This window comes from Oryctolagus cuniculus, chromosome 13 (genome assembly GCF_964237555.1).
Source record: "Oryctolagus cuniculus chromosome 13, mOryCun1.1, whole genome shotgun sequence".
Taxonomy (NCBI): domain Eukaryota; kingdom Metazoa; phylum Chordata; class Mammalia; order Lagomorpha; family Leporidae; genus Oryctolagus; species Oryctolagus cuniculus.
This window is the reverse complement of record NC_091444.1, coordinates 38,345,166-38,361,993: the sequence shown is the minus strand read 5'-3', so window position 1 is coordinate 38,361,993 and position 16,828 is coordinate 38,345,166. Positions and strand designations below refer to the sequence as shown.

General features: G+C 46.3%; 1 protein-coding gene across 13 annotated transcripts in view; it reads left to right on the top strand.

Moving 5' to 3' along the window:
- NVL (nuclear VCP like) overlaps positions 1-16,828 on the top strand; it is a 110,634-nt gene that overhangs the window by 79,484 nt on the left and 14,322 nt on the right. For 7 of the 13 annotated variants that reach the window (XR_011381469.1, XM_008268361.4, XM_008268360.4 and 4 more), the window contains 2 exons: positions 574-644; positions 8,677-10,143. Coding sequence is in view for 12 of the 13 variants with exons in the window: in XM_008268361.4 (XP_008266583.1) it covers positions 574-644; positions 8,677-8,721 (116 nt within the window). In the remaining variant the exon portion in view is untranslated. Of the gene's footprint in view, positions 1-573; positions 645-8,676; positions 10,144-16,828 lie in introns of those variants that run through there. The other 6 variants (XM_070055378.1, XM_051820594.2, XM_070055376.1 and 3 more) reach the window with 1 other exon arrangement.

Genomic DNA, 16,828 nt, shown 5'->3' with positions numbered 1-16,828 from the left:
AACCTTATAAAGCATGATAACCCCTTCTGACCCCACTTTTGTGAATACACACACCCACTAGTATATATAGTATGTAACATGTAATATAACTACGTGACATCTAAGGGGCCTTTTCCCTCCCTGAAGTAACAGTGGTCTGCACTCCTTAGTAAAAAGTGAAGGATTTACTCGATCTGAAGAGAAACCAGAGTATTATGATTTGCACTCTTAACTATTATGGGATTTGCACTTTTAGCTATTATGGGATTCTGCTCTACTTTCCATTTCCAGTTATATTTATTTGAATGTTCTAAAAAGAGAACATTTGTGGTTCTTCATAAACATTACCCTTGATTTAAGTTGAGCAATGCAAAGGGGCCTCCGCAGGGCTACCTGTTTATGAGTTGGACTGGATTAAAATCTAGTGAGCAGAACATATCTAATGTCCCCACTGCTTTGCAAACAATAGAGCACATCTCATTGCTGATTTCCTCAGTGTTCCCCTGAAGGCTTAGCCCTCTCCCAAGAGAAACTGAGTCAGAAATGGCAGAATACGATGCTGAAATTGTGTGGACTAATACACTTCCTCCACAGGTGAACTCAAGATTGGTCAGAAGCACTTTGAAGAAGCTTTCAAAAAAGTGAAGTCATCTATATCAATAAAGGTAAGAAGTGCTCCTGAAAGTTTAGCAAAAGAGTAGAATTGGGATCAGTAGATATGAATGCGCAAATTCACAGTGTTTGTGTTTGGTTTTGTTTTATTTGAAAGGCAGAGAGACAGAAAGAGATCTTCCATCTGCCCATAGCAACCAGGGCTGGATCACGCTGAAGCCAGGAGCCTGGAACTCAGCCTGGGTTTCCTGCATGGGTGGCAGGGATTCAACTACTTGAGCAATCATTTCTAGCTCCCAGGCTACTCATTAGCCAAAAGCTACGCTGGAAGCAGAGGAGACAGAACTCAAACCCCTGTGCTCTGATGTGGGGTGCAGGGTTTCCAAGCAGTGATTTCACCAGGGTGCCAAATGCCTGCCCCTAGACTGTGTTGCCTATACCATGCATGTCTACTTCCTGAAAGAAATTTCAGGTTACTTTTTTTTAAATTTTTTTTATTTTACGTTTTAAGCTTTTATTTAGTGCAAGCGGTATCTAGGAAAGTGAGGGTTTAGTTCAGGTTGGAGAGAGAGGAAAGTCTGGAAACTAGAGTAGCGTCCATACCAAGCAGAGAGCAAGCCAAAGCCACGTGCAGCAAGCACCTTGAGCTGCTATCCACCGCTTATCAGCAGCAGCAAAGCAGAGGCAGAGAGGTTTGTTTAAGAGAGAGAGGGAAATATGGGTTCATACCGAGCACCAGGAACCAGCCAGGTGGAGGAGTATCTGGGCCAGGAAGCCTAGGGCGCGTGGCCCACGCACCCTGGAGGCTCAGGGTGCAGCAAGCCTCCTCCTGGCCAGAGGCCAGGGAAGAAGACAAGGCTCAGGTTACATTTTGACCTGAAAACATGTAAAATAATTGCCTTTATGGGAGTGTTCTGGGGAGAGGTTATTTTTGTATGTTTCTTATAGACTAGAGAGCAGTTGTCCTAATAAGCTGCTTATTCAGAGAAAGAATAACCCCCTCGTGTCTATTTCCACACCCTTAGAATTTTTAATCAGTCTTGTTCAAGTGTTATTTGACCTGCCCTACCCTTTTTGACAAATAGTTTCTTATCTACCGGGAACTAGACTGTACCCAAACTAACCAAGGAGACTAAACCAAAGAGAATTGGAAATATCTTCTATATAAGGTAGGAAAGGGTTTAAAACCCCACTCTGACTTTTCCTTACCTAAAATGCCGGCCTTTACCTATGTATTTCATACCGTGTGAGGCACTGGCTCTGTCGTAGGTTAAAATGTTTGTCAGCGATGTCCTATCATTGTGACACTTACAAAGAGGGTTAGGAGGGAAATACCCAGCCTGGAGCAATATTGATATTGCCTATCATTGTGGAAGTGTGTTCACTTGGTATTACACTGCTTCCACACTCCTAGACGTGAGAACTTGTGTATTGACTGTCCTAAAATTCCTTCCTTTACATCATTAGCCATTTATGACCTGAGGCTCAGCAAGTCTGGTTACGATTATTGGGTGGAAACGAAGTTGTAGTCCAGAAGAGTTGCACAAATTGAGTTGGTATTTCTCAGTGCCACTTTTTATTAAAATAAATATGCATTTAAGTTGCTGGAGTTGGCAGTGGTATCTTTTAGCATGTGACTTTTCCAGCTAAAGTCAGACCCGAACTGTGTGTGTCTCCCATTGGGAGAAACAGTAGCTACCTTCACCTCACAAGCATTTTTGGTATACCAAAGAAAATGTTTTCATTTTACCGAACATCTTTGAATAAAACATGGTCTTATTAAAAGCAGAAATGTTTTTTTGTTTTGTTTTTTAAGATTTATTTATTTGAAAGTCAGAGTTACAGAGAAAGAGAGGGAAGGACAGAAAGATCCTCTATCTGCTGGTTCATTCCCCCAAATGACTGCATGACTAGGGCTGGGCCAGGCTAAAGCCAGGAACCCGGAACTCCATCTCGGTCACCCACATGGGTACAGGGACCCAAGGACTTGGGCCATCCTCCACTGATTTCCCAGGTGCCTTAGCTGGGAACTGGAGCAGAAGTAAAGCAGCTGGGACTTAACTGGCTGTGACGCCAGCTTAACCGGTTGCGCCACAACGCCAGCCCGACACTTGAATATTGTCAGACCTTAATTTTAGCCATTCTCCTTGTAGTTTAAATTTACATTTCCAAATACATAAATGTGGAGCATAATTACATATGCAGTTGGTCATTTGGAAATCTTGTTTTCTATTCTCATCTTTGCTCTTTAAAAACCATTTTTTTAAATTGAATATTTTCTCTCTTTATGATTGAATTCCTTTTGTCAAAAATATATATTGAGGGGGGCTGGCGCTGTAGCTCACTTGGTTAATCCTCCTCCTGCAGCACCAGCATCCCATATGGGTGCCAGGTTCTAGTCCCTGTTGCTCCTCTTCCAGTCCAGCTCTCTGCTGTGGCCTGGGAAGGCAGTGGAGGATGGCCCAAGTGCTTGGGCCCTGCACCCGCATGGGAGACCAGGAGGAAGCACCTGGCTCCTGGCTTCGGATTGGCGCAGCGCGCCGGCCGTAGCAGCCATTTGGGGGGTGAACCAACGAAAAAGGAAGACCTTCTGTCTCTCTCTCTCTCTCTCACTGTCTAACTCTGCCTGTCAAAAAAATATTTATATATATAGAGAGGAATATTTTGTCCTTATCTGTGATCTTTTTATACTCTGAAACCATCTTTTGAAGAATAGATTTTTTTTTTCATTTAGCTAGCCCAATTTATAATTTTTCTTTTATGGTTTTTATGTTTCGGTTACAAGAAATTTTTCTATCCAAGTTCACTGAAAAGAAAATCTTTAAGAAGTTTTATAGATTTAGCTTTTACATGTAGGCCTATGATCCATTTCACATTTCCCTCTGTATCTGTGAAGAATTGGTTCCAGGACCCCCAGAGATACCAAAATCAACAGATGTGATCAAATCCCTTGTATAAAATGGTATGGTATTTTCATATAATCTATGTAGATTCTCCTAGTGCAATATAAATGCTATGAAAATAGTTATACTATGTTGTTGAGGAAATTATGACGGGGAAAAAGTCATGGGGCAGGTTTTTGGCTTGGCAGTTAATCCACTGCTTAGGAGGCCAGTGTGCCCTATCAGAGTACCTGAGTTCAATTTTCATCTCCCATTTCTAGCTTCCTGTTAATACAGATCTTAGGAGAAAGCAGTGATAGCTCTAGTAGTTGGGATACTGCCATTACTGCCATACACGTGGAAGAACTGGGTTGAGTTCCCAGCTGCTGGCTTCAGGCACCCCTGAAAATGGCCCAAGGACTCCTGTCAAAACCCACATGGGAGACCCAGATGAAGGTTTTGACTCTTGGCTTCAGCCTTGCACAACCCTGGCCATTGCAGCCATCTGGGCAGTGAACCAGCAGATGGAAGATGTCTCTCTCTCTCTCTAACTCTGATTTTCAAATAAGTCTTCAAAAAAAAAAAAAAAGAATACTGAGTACAGGTTCATAGTTTTGGTTTTGAATGTTCTTGATCTGCAGTTAGTTGAATCCATGGATGAGGAACTCATGCATTGTGAGGATAGAGGACCGACTATAATTTTTTTTTTAAATTTATTTCATTTATTTGAAAAGACAGAGTTACAGAGAGACGTGGAGAGAGAGAGAGAGAGGTCTTCCATCTGCTGGTTTATTCCTTAAATGGCCGCAATGGCCAGCGCTGGGCCTATCCAAAGCCAGGAGCCAGGAACTTCTTCCAGGTCTCCCATTCAAGTGCAGGGCCTCAAGAACTTCGGCCATCTTGTACTGCTTTCCCAGGCCATAGCAGAGAGTTGGATCAGAAGTGGAACAGTTGGGACTCAAACCAGCTCCTATATGGGATGCTGGCACTGCAAGGCAGAGGCTTTACCCGCTATGCCACAGCACCAGCCCCCAACTGTAATTTTTATATGTATTTGTGTTTCCTTTTTTCTGTGTGGTTGATTTCTCTGGCCTTCTTTGTTGAAAAGATGTTCCTTTCCTCATTGAGTTATCATGCCCACTTTTATTTTTAAGATTTATTTATTTATTTGAAAGTCAGAGTTATACAGAGGAGAGGCAGAGAGAGAGAGAGAGAGAGAGAGAGGGGTCTTCCATTCAATGGTTCACTCCCCAGATGGCTGCAACAGCCAGAGCTACGCTGATCCGAAGCTAGGAGCCAGGAGCTTATTCCGGGTCTCCCACGTGGGTGCAGGGACCCAAGCACTTCGGCCATCTTCTACTGCTTTCCCAGGCCATAGCAGAGAGCTGGATCGGAAGAGGAGCAGCCGGGACTAGAACTGGCGCCCATATGGGATGCCAGAGCATTAGGCCAGGGTATTAACCCACTGAACCACAGCGCCAGCCCCCATGCCCGTTTTTAAAACTCAGTTGTTTATGATCATAAATATGTGACTGTATTTCTGCACTCTATTCACTTCTTTGATCTTTATATCCATCTTTATGTCACTATCTGGTTGCCTTTTTTTTTTTTTTTTTGACAGGAAGAGAGGATAGAGAAAGGTCTTCCTTTACCATTGGTTTACTTTCCAATGGCTGCTGCCGCCGGCGCACTGTGGCCTGGCCACTATGTGTTTTTGCCATTGTCGTGATTATTACAGATTTATAATAAGTCTTGAAATCAGATAGCTTAAGTGCTCCAAATTTTGTTTTTTCCCAAAAAGAATTTTGTTGTCGATTTTAAGCTCTTTGTACCTCCATATAATATTTTCAGTCAGTTTATCAAGTTCTACCAACAAAAGCCAGCTGGGATTTTGTATGGGATTGCATTGAATCTGTAGATCAGTTTGGAGAACAGACATCTTAAAAATACTGAGTTTTGGCCGGCGCCGCGGCTCACTAGGCTAATCCTCCGCCTAGCGGCGCCGGCACACCGGGTTCTAGTCCCGGTCGGGGCGCCGGATTCTGTCCCGGTTGCCCCTCTTCCAGGCCAGCTCTCTGCTGTGGCCAGGGAGTGCAGTGGAGGATGGCCCAGGTGCTTGGGCCCTGCACCCCATGGGAGACCAGGAAAAGCACCTGGCTCCTGGCTCCTGCCATCGGGTCAGCGCGGTGCGCCGGCCGCAGCACACCGGCTGCGGCGGCCATTGGAGGGTGAACCAACGGCAAAGGAAGACCTTTCTCTCTGTCTCTCTCTCTCACTGTCCACTCTGCCTGTCAAAAAAAAAAAAAAAAACTGAGTTTTGGGGGAGGTCAGGTCGCTCCTTGGAATTCTCATATCCCTTGTCGTAATGCCTGATTTGAGTTCTAGGTTACTCCACACTTCCAATCCATCTTCCTGTTAATGTGCTGATGAGCCAACAGGTGATGGCCCAAGGGTTTGGGTTCCTGATACTCCTGTAAGAGACCCAGATGGAGTTCCTGGCTCCTGGCTTGAGTCTGTCCTAGCCCCATTCTAGGCATTTGAGAATGAACCAGCAGATGGAAGATCTGTCATTCTGCCTTTTATATATTAACCTTGGAATACTTATTTGCCACTTTGCTTTCTTTATCTTGAAAAAGATCATCTGTATAGGAATTTATTTGCTTATATTTGCTTGCTTCAGTTTCGAGAAGCTTCCAAATGTATTGCTTAAGTAATTTTGTTATAGAGTACTACAAATTTGTCATGCAACATTTGGAATCACCTTGGCCCGATTCCTAAATTTCGGCATGTTATGGTAATTAAGATTTAATCTTCATTTTTCAACATTTTATCACCTTTGCTTATTTTTTGCTTGTAAATTTGCAACCACTGTGTTTTTCCTTACAGCACGTGCCTCCCGGATGGTACATGATTCTTAATTTAGCGTGCACAGAAACAGCATGTCAAGTAGATTTCATGCCCAGCAATCCGCTGACAGCAGCATGATCTTGTTTGGAGGGCAAATGTAGAAATCTGTTCCCTGGCCCAGTAAATCCTCAATGCCTGGTTCAGGTGGGGTACAGGCAGTAACCAAACATTCTGCCTGTGTCCTCAAACCTCCCAGTCTGCTTCTGGTTTGTTAGGCACTATCTGAAGTTCCTGCCTGGATCTAATTTCTAGGGAGAAAGGTTGTGTCCCATAGTGGTCCACATAAAGTCTTAACAGGCTCGTGATTTGTCATAATCAGTTCCCCAACAAGTAAGATGGACTGTTTGCCAGGTGCCTCTTGGAATTCAGAGGTGTTCATCTCAGCTGTGTTCTTTATTTTTTTCCCTCAACAAAGCCAAATTCTCCATCTAATATATGTCACTTCATAGACGAGTAAATCATAGTTGATTCTATTGTCTGGTTTTGGGCTTTCTTAAAGTAAAAAACGTATCCACTTGACAGAACACTGTCGCTAGCCTCCATGAATGCAGCTACGTTTCCTGGGGGTGTCTGCACACTGCCTGGTTCTCCACATTTTCTAGCAGGTGGTGCTGCAAACCGAGCTTCTTGTTCAGACCTATTGGCTGTTCCCTGCGGCAGTGCTGGACAGTCTTGTGCATTTGACTTTTCCCAGGCTGGCAGTCAAAGAAGTTGAAGTGCTGCAAGGCCCTTTGGAATTGTTCAAACTTATTTTCTGGCTCTACTCTGTTTTTTTGTTTTGTTTTATTTTTATTTTTATTTTTTTGACAGGCAGAGTTAGTGAGAGAGAGAGACAGAGACAAAGGTCTTCCTTCTGTGGGTTCACCCCCCAAATTGCCGCAGCCGGCGCTGTGCCAATCCAAAGCCAGGAGCCAGGTGCTTCCTCCTGGTCTCCCATGTGGGTGCAGAGCCCAAGCACTTGGGCCATCCTCCACTGCCTTCCCGGGCCACAGCAGAGAGCTGGACTAGAAGAGGAGCAACCAGAGCAGAATCCGGCGCCCCAACCGGGACTAGAACCACCCGGGGAGCCAGTGCTGCAGGTGGAGGATTAGCCAAGTGAGCCGTGGCACCGGTCTTACTCTTTGGTTTTTTACTTTACTTTTTGCTTGTTTTGGTTTTGGTACCAGCAGGTTTAGCCTAAAGATGGTATGGAGAAGTAAACAAACAAGAGTAGCTCAAAAAACTGCGGAAACGACCTGAGGCGGGACCTAGGAAACTAATACATTCTTCGAGCCTTAACAATTGAAACATTGTGGCACAGAAATTGACTAAATCCAGAACAGACTAGGAAACTCAGGAATATATTCCCAATACATAATTTATATAAAATTATTTCCTTTTGCCCCCCAATTCCATTTGGATTGACCACAGTTTAAAAAGTTGCTTTTGGGGCCAGTGCTGTGGTATAACAGGTTAAGCCACCATCTGCAATGCTGGAATCCCATGTGGGCCCTGGTTCAAGACCCAGCTGCTTCATTCTAATCCAGTTCCCTGCTAATAGCCTGAGAAAAGCAGCAGAAGATGGCCCAAGTGCTTGGATCTCTGCAACCATGTGGGAGACCCAGAAGAATCTCCTGGCTTCAGCCTTGCCCAGCCCTAGCCATTGTGGCTGTGTGGGGAGTGAATCAGCAGATGGAAGATCTCTCTCTCTCTAACTCTCCTCTCTCTCACTCTCTTTCTCTCTGTGTAACTGACTTTCACATAAACAAATACATATTTAAGTAAATAAATAAATAAAACATTGCTTTCTTCACAGATTTGATAGCGACCTAGGAACTTTTGACCTGGTTATTACCACAAACGTGAATCCCTAGTTGTGAAGGCACAGGATTTCCTTGGAGCAGGGTCAAATCAGTTGTCTTACACTGTGGCTCAGTCAGCTAGGTTGCCATAGCAGAGTACTAGGCGGATTAACCAACAGAAATTGCTCTCAGTTCTGGAGACCGTGTCACGTCGTGACCTGGGTGTTGTCGGGGTTGGGTTTCCTGAGGCCTCTTGCCTGGCAGGTGACCGTGTTTTCCCTGGGTCTGCAGTCTCTTCCCTCTGTGCCTGTCTAGTGAAGTTCTCCATCGTAGAAGGGCACCGCTCACACTGGGTTTGGGGCCACCCCCATAACTCATCTCAGCCGGGTCCTGCCTGTGGAGCCGGCCACATTCTGAGGTCCTGGACTTCGGGACTCGGGCGCTTGCGTTTCAGGGGTTGCACCGTCCAGCCCGTGAGCAGCAGTGATCAGCTCTGTGTTCTCTCCCCTCACCAGGATCAAATGATGTATGACGCTCTGCAGCGCTCCCTCACCCGGTGACGCTTCCGGCCCTCACGTGCTCAGCATCTCACAGGCGTGGCCCCGCTCGGAAATGCATTTTCAAGTTAATAAGGCCACCTGGGACTGAAGACTCTATCCATGTGAAAACAGCCTCACTTCCTCTTTAAGAAAAAAGAGTTTTTTAAACTGCTGAAATAAATCTTTTTCAAGTAGAATTTTTATCATAAGTGATCTCAACCATCCAGAAAAGTTACAAAGAATTTTTCTCCGGAACCATCTGAGAACAAGCAGCTAGCTAACCTGATGCCCCACCCCCACCCTGTATACGTTATTGTATACTTCCTGCACACTGGAAGTCTCCCACCCACCCAGTCATCAAAAATCAGGAAGTTCATACCGTTACGCTGCTGTCCTCATAGTGTCCACTTCACAGTTAGTCATTGCAATTAGCTGCTGTGTCTCTTTGGTCTTGTTAAAGTCTGGAGTGGGTCCTCCAGCTTCACTTGGACGTTACAGGCCAGTTGCTTAGTAGAATGCCTTCCATGTGGATTGCGATGTTCCTCAAGATTAGGCTCAAGTAAAGCATCCACGAAGCAACGCCGTGTTCTCTGCATTTTATCAGCTGGCGTGCAATTTCAATTTGTCCCAGTACTGTGGTATTCACCTGAGCACTTGACTAAGATGCTTCTGCCCGCCCTCTCACTCTGCAAAATTACTCCTTTTTCCTTTTTTTTTTTTTTTTTTTTTTAATTTAAGAACAGTTATTTTCATTTGTTTGAAAGGAAGAGACAGACAGACACGGACAGATCTTCCCTAAATCCCCTCAAGAGGGAGGACTGGGCCAGGCAGAAACCAGGAGCCCAGAACTCAATTCAGGTCTCCCTTGTGGTGACAGGGACCCAAGTTCTTGAGCTATCCCCTGCTGCCTCCCCGGGTGTACATTAGCGGGAAGCTGGAATCAGAAGCAGAGCCAGGTGTCAAACCCAGCCACTCCAGTGTGGGATGCAGGTATCCCAAGCCGTGTTTTAAACACTGCACCAAATAGCTACCCCTTCTTTTTCCCTTTGTACTTTATACAGTTTTTGTGGGAACATAACTTTGAAATTAGGTAATGTTCTGTGCTTGATCAAATTCAAGTGTGAGGATTAGTATTCTTTCAAAGTTTATTATTCTTGTTTGATGTTTACATTGTCACAAATCTGGCCCTTTGTGCTGGCCTCTGTCTCCTTGACAGGTCCCTAGCTGGTACTTTCTGAGGGGGTTAATTTGTGTCATGCAATGTCACATCGTTGACAGGGTTGCTCACAATATATGCTAAGACTGTATAGATGGGTCTGATTATTGACTTTTCTTCCTAAATTTTTATGCCATCCTGTTCAATAAAAATGTTTAGGCTACTTCTAATGTAATTTATAAAGTGGAGAAAGTACTGATAAATAAAAAAGTTATAAAAGGTGGTAATATTTGGTCCTTTTTTTTGAGGAGTTTGGAGAATACAGACGTCTGATCCAGGTATCACAGTACCCAGTGAATGGGACATGAAGGAGTGTTAACATCCCAGGAGAGGAGCACCAGTGAAAAACCATGACTGTATAATACGAAAGTTAGCTAATTTGAGTAGTAGGGTTCAAAAGTAAAACATAGGGGCCGGCACTGTGGCATAATTGGCCAAGCCTCTGCCTGTAGCACCAGGCAGAGCTGTGCCAATCCGAAGCCAGGAGCCAGTAGCTTCTTCCAGGTCTCCCACATGGGTTCAGGGGCCCAAGCACTTGGGCCATCTTCCACTGCTTTCCCAGGCCATAGCAGAGAGCAGGATCAGAAGTTAAGCAGCCAGAACTTGAACCAACACCCATATAGGATGCCAGCACTGCAGGCAGAGGCCTAGACTATTATGCCACAGCCCTGCCCCTGCCTGTTTTTCTCATAAATGGGAACAGCAGGCAGTTACTGGGCAGAAAACTGAACAACTAATCTTATAGTGCAGATTGCTCGTGATCCATGTACCAGACACTGCCACGTGTTCTCTTTAGTGTTCCCAGTTGATGTTGGGACCATTTGCATCCCATAAGTGGCCAATTCAAGTCCCAGCTGCTCCACTTCTGATCCAGCTCCCTATTGATGTGCTTGGGAAAGCGACAGAAAGTGGCCTGAGTGCTTGGGCTCCTGCCACCCCTGTGGGAGACCTGGATGGAATTCGTGACTTCTGGTTCACCCTGGCCCAGCCACAGTTGTTGCAGCCATTTGGGAAGTGAACCAGCAGATGGAAGATGTCTTTCTATAACTCTTCCTTTCAAAACTTTAATGATAGGGGCCAGCGCTGTGATTCAGTGGGTTAAAGCCAAGGCCTGAAGCACCAGCATCCCATATGGCACCAGTACAAGTCCCGGCTGCTCCACTTCCAATCCAGCTCCCTGTTGTTCCTGGGAAAGCAAGGAAGGGTATCCCAGGTCTTTGGGCCCCTGCACCAACGTGGGAGACCTGGAAGAAGCTTCTGGCTTAGGCCTGGCCTAGCCCCAGTCATGGCCATTTGGGGCGTGTACCAGCTGGCAGAAGATACCTCTATCTCCCTTTCTCTATAACTCTGCCTCTCAAATAAATAAATCTTTTAAGAATAAATAATAAGTAAATAAAAACAAAGGTGGGAGTAGGTGTTTAGGCTAAGATGTTGGTTAGGAAACTTATGAAGAAAAGAACTTGCAGGGCTGGTGCCGTGGCTCACTTGGTTAATCCTCCGCCTGCGGTGCTAGCATCCCATATGATCTCCGGGTTCTAGTCCCGGTTGCTCCTCTTCCAGTCCAGCTCTCTGCTGTGGCCCGGGAAGGCAGTGGAGGATGGCCCAGGTGCTTGGGTCCCTGCATCCACATGGGAGACCAGGAGGAAGCACCTGGTTCCTGGCTTTGGATCAGCGCAGTGCACCAGCCGTAGCAGCCATTTGGGGGGTGAACCAACAGAAGGAAGACCTTTCTCTCTGTCTCTCTCACTGTCCAACTCTGCCTGTCCAAAAAAAAAAAAAAAAAATTGCACAAAACAATTCAAAAAAATCATAAACTAGAAAATACTAAGTTCCTGTAGCAGGCTTTTGGCTAGCAGTTAGGCTGCCATTTAAGTCACTTGCATCTCCCACCAGAGTACCTGGATTCAGTACCTGATCCTGGCTCTTGACCGAAGCTTCCTGCCAGTGCAGACTTGGAGGCAGCTGTGTTGGCCCAAGCAGTTGGGCTCCTACCATTCATATGGGAGCCCTGGACTGAATTCCTGGCTCATGCATCCCATGTCTGGTTCAGCCCAGTTTTGGTCATTGTGTGGGCATTTGAGGGAGTGAACCAGCAGATGGGAGAGAGCGCTCTTACTCTGCCTTTCAAATGAAATAAATTTTTAAAAATTTGAGAAGCACACAGTTTGCCATGTCGGGAGGATAAGTTAGCCACCCTTCCTCTTTTCCCCTAAGACGCATTTCACACAGCTGTCCTTATGCATGGCTGCTGGTGAGGGAGGGAGTTTTGTGATTATGTCACCCTGTCATGAGTGCCGTTCTGTCTTCCTGGGAAAGGTCCCTTTGTGAATGTCAACTGCAGAGATGTGTTCTAAGATAGGAAGGTTATCTGGGGAAATGTTGCTTTCTGGAATGTTCCACAGATAACATATTGACTGTGCAAGTTGGTCCCACTGCCAAGTAAGCCCTACTCCTGAGGGGAGGAGAGAGAGACTCAGGGAAGGTTGTCCCAAAGACCCCTTCTTTAGATAAGGGCAAGAAAAGATCCATATTCTATCACTGCCTTTCTGGCTTCCAAGACCAAGGTAAGTCTCAAGATGGAGGAACTCAAACAATACTTGTGAGCTTCCTTCCAACTCTGCTACCCGCCCTGCTTCTCATAGTCCTTATCACCTCACCTAGAAGTCTCGTTGTCATTGTCATCTCTTCTAATTGGTCATAAGTCATCTATGATTTAGAAATGTTCCTGAAATCTGCTCCCTTTGTTTCCATATGCTGACCTAGTTAAGACTTTCATTGCCTTTCACAACTGTGACTGTCGCCTCTTGTCAATCAGCTGTTCAATCTCTTACTCTGAAACCAGTTTCCCTACCAAAATCACACCGCTTCTCTACCTGTCCTTCAGTGGCCTTTGTCTTCTGACAACAGCCCACCTGTGGCACCTGTCCCTCCTCCTCTGCAACACCACTTCTTTTCACTGCTTTAGCCTTTACTCAAGATGTACCCACTTCCTGGAATGCCTCCATCCTACCCTATGCATGGCAGGCTTGGCCTTCAGGGTTTCCTGAGCAGCTTTGCCCAGTCTCTCTGCTTTTTGTGCCAACCTAGACTGGCTGTAGTACTCATTGTCATCAGCAGCTTACAAACTAAGAGTCTCGGTGGCAGCAACTCTGCTCAGCATTTGACATTTATCAAGAACTTAGAAAGTTTTTTTTAAAGATTTATTTATTTGTTTGAAAGGCAGAGTTATAGAGAGGCAGAGAGAGAGCGCGCGCGCACGAGAGTGCTTCCATCTGCTGGTTCACTCCCCAAATGACCGTAACAGCCAGAGCTGGGCCAATCCAAAGCCAGGAGCCAGGAGCTTGTTTTGGGTCTCCCATGTGGATTCAGGGACCCAAGGACTTGGGCCACCCTCTGCTGTTTTCCCAGATACATTAGCAGGAAGCTGGATCAGAAGTGGAGCAGCTGGGACTCGACTCGAACTGGTGCCCATATAGGATGCTGGCACTTCAGGCAATGGCTTTACCCACTATGCCACAGAGCCAGCCCCAAACTTAGAAACTTTAACATTTTTAAATTAATGGTTTAATCTAGGAAGCAGAGAGAGTGAACCACCTACTGGTTCACTCCCCAAATACCTGCAATTGCCAGGGCTGGGCCAATTGAATTGAATCCAGGTCTCCCATGTGGATGGCAAGGAGCCAATCACTTGAGCCATCCAGCCACTGCTTCCCAGGGTACACATTATCAGGAAGCTGAAGTCAGGAACCAGAATGAGCTGTAGAATTCAGGTACTCCTATGGGACCGGGGCATCTTCACCACTAGCCTAAAAGCCTTCCCCCACAACAAAGTAGCTTTTCAATTGAACAGTGAATCCTAGGGCACAAAGCACAGACTGGAGAGATTGGGTGGACACCCCACAGCACTCTACAAACTGGGACTTTGAGACTGGGGAGATGCCAGGCAGGCTAAGGAGGTAGGGCTTCCCTTGTGTTTAGTTGCTGCTGGTCAGAGGCCTTTCAGCAGTCCTGCCCCCAGGCTGAGGGGCCCTGGGGAGCCCTCTGTGGTCCAGACATGCAGAAGAAAAAAAAAAAAAAAACTTTCTGGAGTAGGCATTTGGTACTGCAGGTATGACAGCCACTTGAGACTCCAGCATCCCATAGCAGATGGTGCCTGGTTCAAGTCCTGACTCCTCCTCTTCCCATCCCAGCTTCCTGCTAATGAGCACGCTGGGAGGCAATGGTGGTGGTGGCTCAAGTTGGGAGACCAGAATTCAGTCCCCAGCTACTAGCTTTAGCCTGCCCAGCCTTGGCTGTTGTGGGCATCTGGAGAGTGAATCAGCAATGGAAGAACTCTGTCTCTCTGCCTTTCAAATTAAATGAAAAATAAGTAAATTTCTAAAATTAGGAACAGAAGCATTTTACTTTTTGATTAGCCTATTTGAAATAAACAAACAAAAAAATCTGCTGCTAAGAGCCTAGCCCACAGGAGCATTCTCTAAGACAGAAAGCTGTAAAGAGGGGGTGGAGGTATTCACTGCAACCACCCTGCCTCTCTGAGCCTGCTAGGCCGACAGTGGGTCTTCCTTACAGACGCTGGGAGCTCATTGCTAGCTTGGACTTTCTCAAAATCAACATTGCAGAAGGGTAAATGAGTTTCACAACCACTGAGATGTGGCATCACCATCTCTTGTATCCTCAGCGCCCAGAAACAACACTGCCCCATAAAGCTCCAGTAGTGCTGCTGCCAGAGAGGCCCGAGGCCCTGGCCTGGAAACCTGGCATCAGACAGGCTCCCCTTTGTGCCTCGCTGCAGGGCCTACATGTTTTCCGCATGTGTCTTCCGAGGGCATTCCAGGAGCAGCCCAGTGCTGTGCTGACTTGAGTTCCTCCTGACTCAGGTCTTAACCCTCCTGTTCGAGAAGGTTCCATCCTCTTTGGTTTCTGCAGATCCAGACAAGAACATCATCCTGCCTGCTAATTGTAGCTTTGGTTTGTTCTTCCTTTTCTAGGTCATTGAGATCCATCATCAGGTTATTTGCAATTTTTTTTATTGTACGCACTTATTACTATAACCCTTCCTGTTAGTTCAGTTTTTGCTGTATCACATAAGTTTTGGCATGTTGTATCACCATTTTCATTTGTTCTAAGATTTTGTTTTGTTTTCTATTTTCATCTTATTTGAAATACCAGGGGACTGGCCAGCACCACGGCTCACTAGGCTAATCTTCCGCCTGCGGCGCCAGCACTCTGGGTTCTAGTCCTGGTTGGGGCGCCGGATTCTGTCCCAGTTGCTCCTCTTCCAGTCCAGCTCTCTGCTGTGGTCCGGGAGTGCAGTGGAGATGGCCCAAGTGCTTGGGCCCTGCACCTGCATGGGAGACCAGGAGGAAGCACCTGGCTCCTGGCTTCGGATCGGCACAGAGCGCTGGCAGCAGCACACCAGCCGTAGTGTTGTACCTGAGCAAGTGTAAACAAAGGAGCACCACACATTGATAAAATTTGATGGTCCTTTATTGCCGGCAGTGGAGAGTGGGCTCATGCCCTAAAGAACTCTCAACCCTGAAGCCCAAAGCAACAGGGTTTATAAAGGCAAAAACCACAAAATCGGGAGGGGAATACATGGTTACTGGGGTCAAGCTGACCTAAAACCTATGTAAAACTAGTATCAATTATAATCTTGACAATACCAATTACAATCTTAACAATTCCAATTATAATCTTGACATTAATCCAGGTATTGGTTTTAATCATATGTAGGACATAGACAAATTACATTTTTATGGGCCAGCGACACGGCTCACTAGGCTAATCCTCCGCCTTGCGGCGCTGGCACACCGGGTTCTAGTCCCGGTCGGGGCGCCGGATTCTGTCCCGGTTGCCCCTCTTCCAGGCCAGCTCTCTGCTGTGGCCCAGGAGTGCAGCAGAGGATGGCCCAAGTACTTGGGCCCTGCACCCCATGGGAGACCAGGATAAGTACCTGGCTCCTGCCATCGGATCAGCATGGTGCGCAGGCCGCAGCACGCCGGCCGTGGCGGCCATTGGAGGGTGAACCAACGGCAAAGGAAGACCTTTCTCTCTGTCTCTCTCACTGTCCACTCTGCCTGTAAAAAAAAAAAAAAAAAAATTAACCCAGGTGCAGCCTATCCACTTCCAAGCTTGAGCGATCATGCTAGGGGGTTTCTGTGTTCTGCCAAGTGTGATGTCGTGGACTGCTATTGTTCAACTGTTTTAGATCATAGTTTCAGATCAGAGTCTCCCGGTGGGGGGGGGGGGGCACCTTCCCAGAATGGAGTCTCAGGTTCTCCAAAATGGAGTCCCTAGTGCCAAGGTGTTACTTCAATAGCGGCCATTTGGGGGGTGAACCAACGGAAAAGGAAGACCTTTCTTTCTCTCTCTCCGTCTAACTCTGCCTGTCTAAAAGAAAGAAAGAGAGAGAGAGGAAGGAAGGAAGGAAGGAAGGAAGGAAGGAAGGAAGGAAGGAAGGAAGGAAGGAAGGAAGGAAGGAAGGAAGGAAGGAAAGAAAGAAGGAAAGAAGGAAAGAGAAAGAAAGACCAGGGGAGTGGGAGAGAGACAAACAGAATCTTTGATCTGCTGGGTCATTCCCCAAATTCACCACAGCCAGTGGTGGGTCAGAACAAACCTGGAGCCCAGTACTCAATCTGTGTGTCTATTGCACGGATGACTGGAACCCAAGTACTTTAGCCACCACGTGCTGCCTCTCAGGGTGTATTAGCAGGAAGCTGGATCACAAGGGGAATAGCCAGGACTTGAACCGGGTGCTCCAGTATGGAATTAGACATCCCAAACGATGTCTGAATCACTAAGCCAAATGCCTGCACCTCTTCCAAAAATTTTTTCTAAAAATATTTATTTACTTATATTGAAAGTCGGAGTTACAGAGAGAGGGAGAGACAGAGATCACTCACCACATGG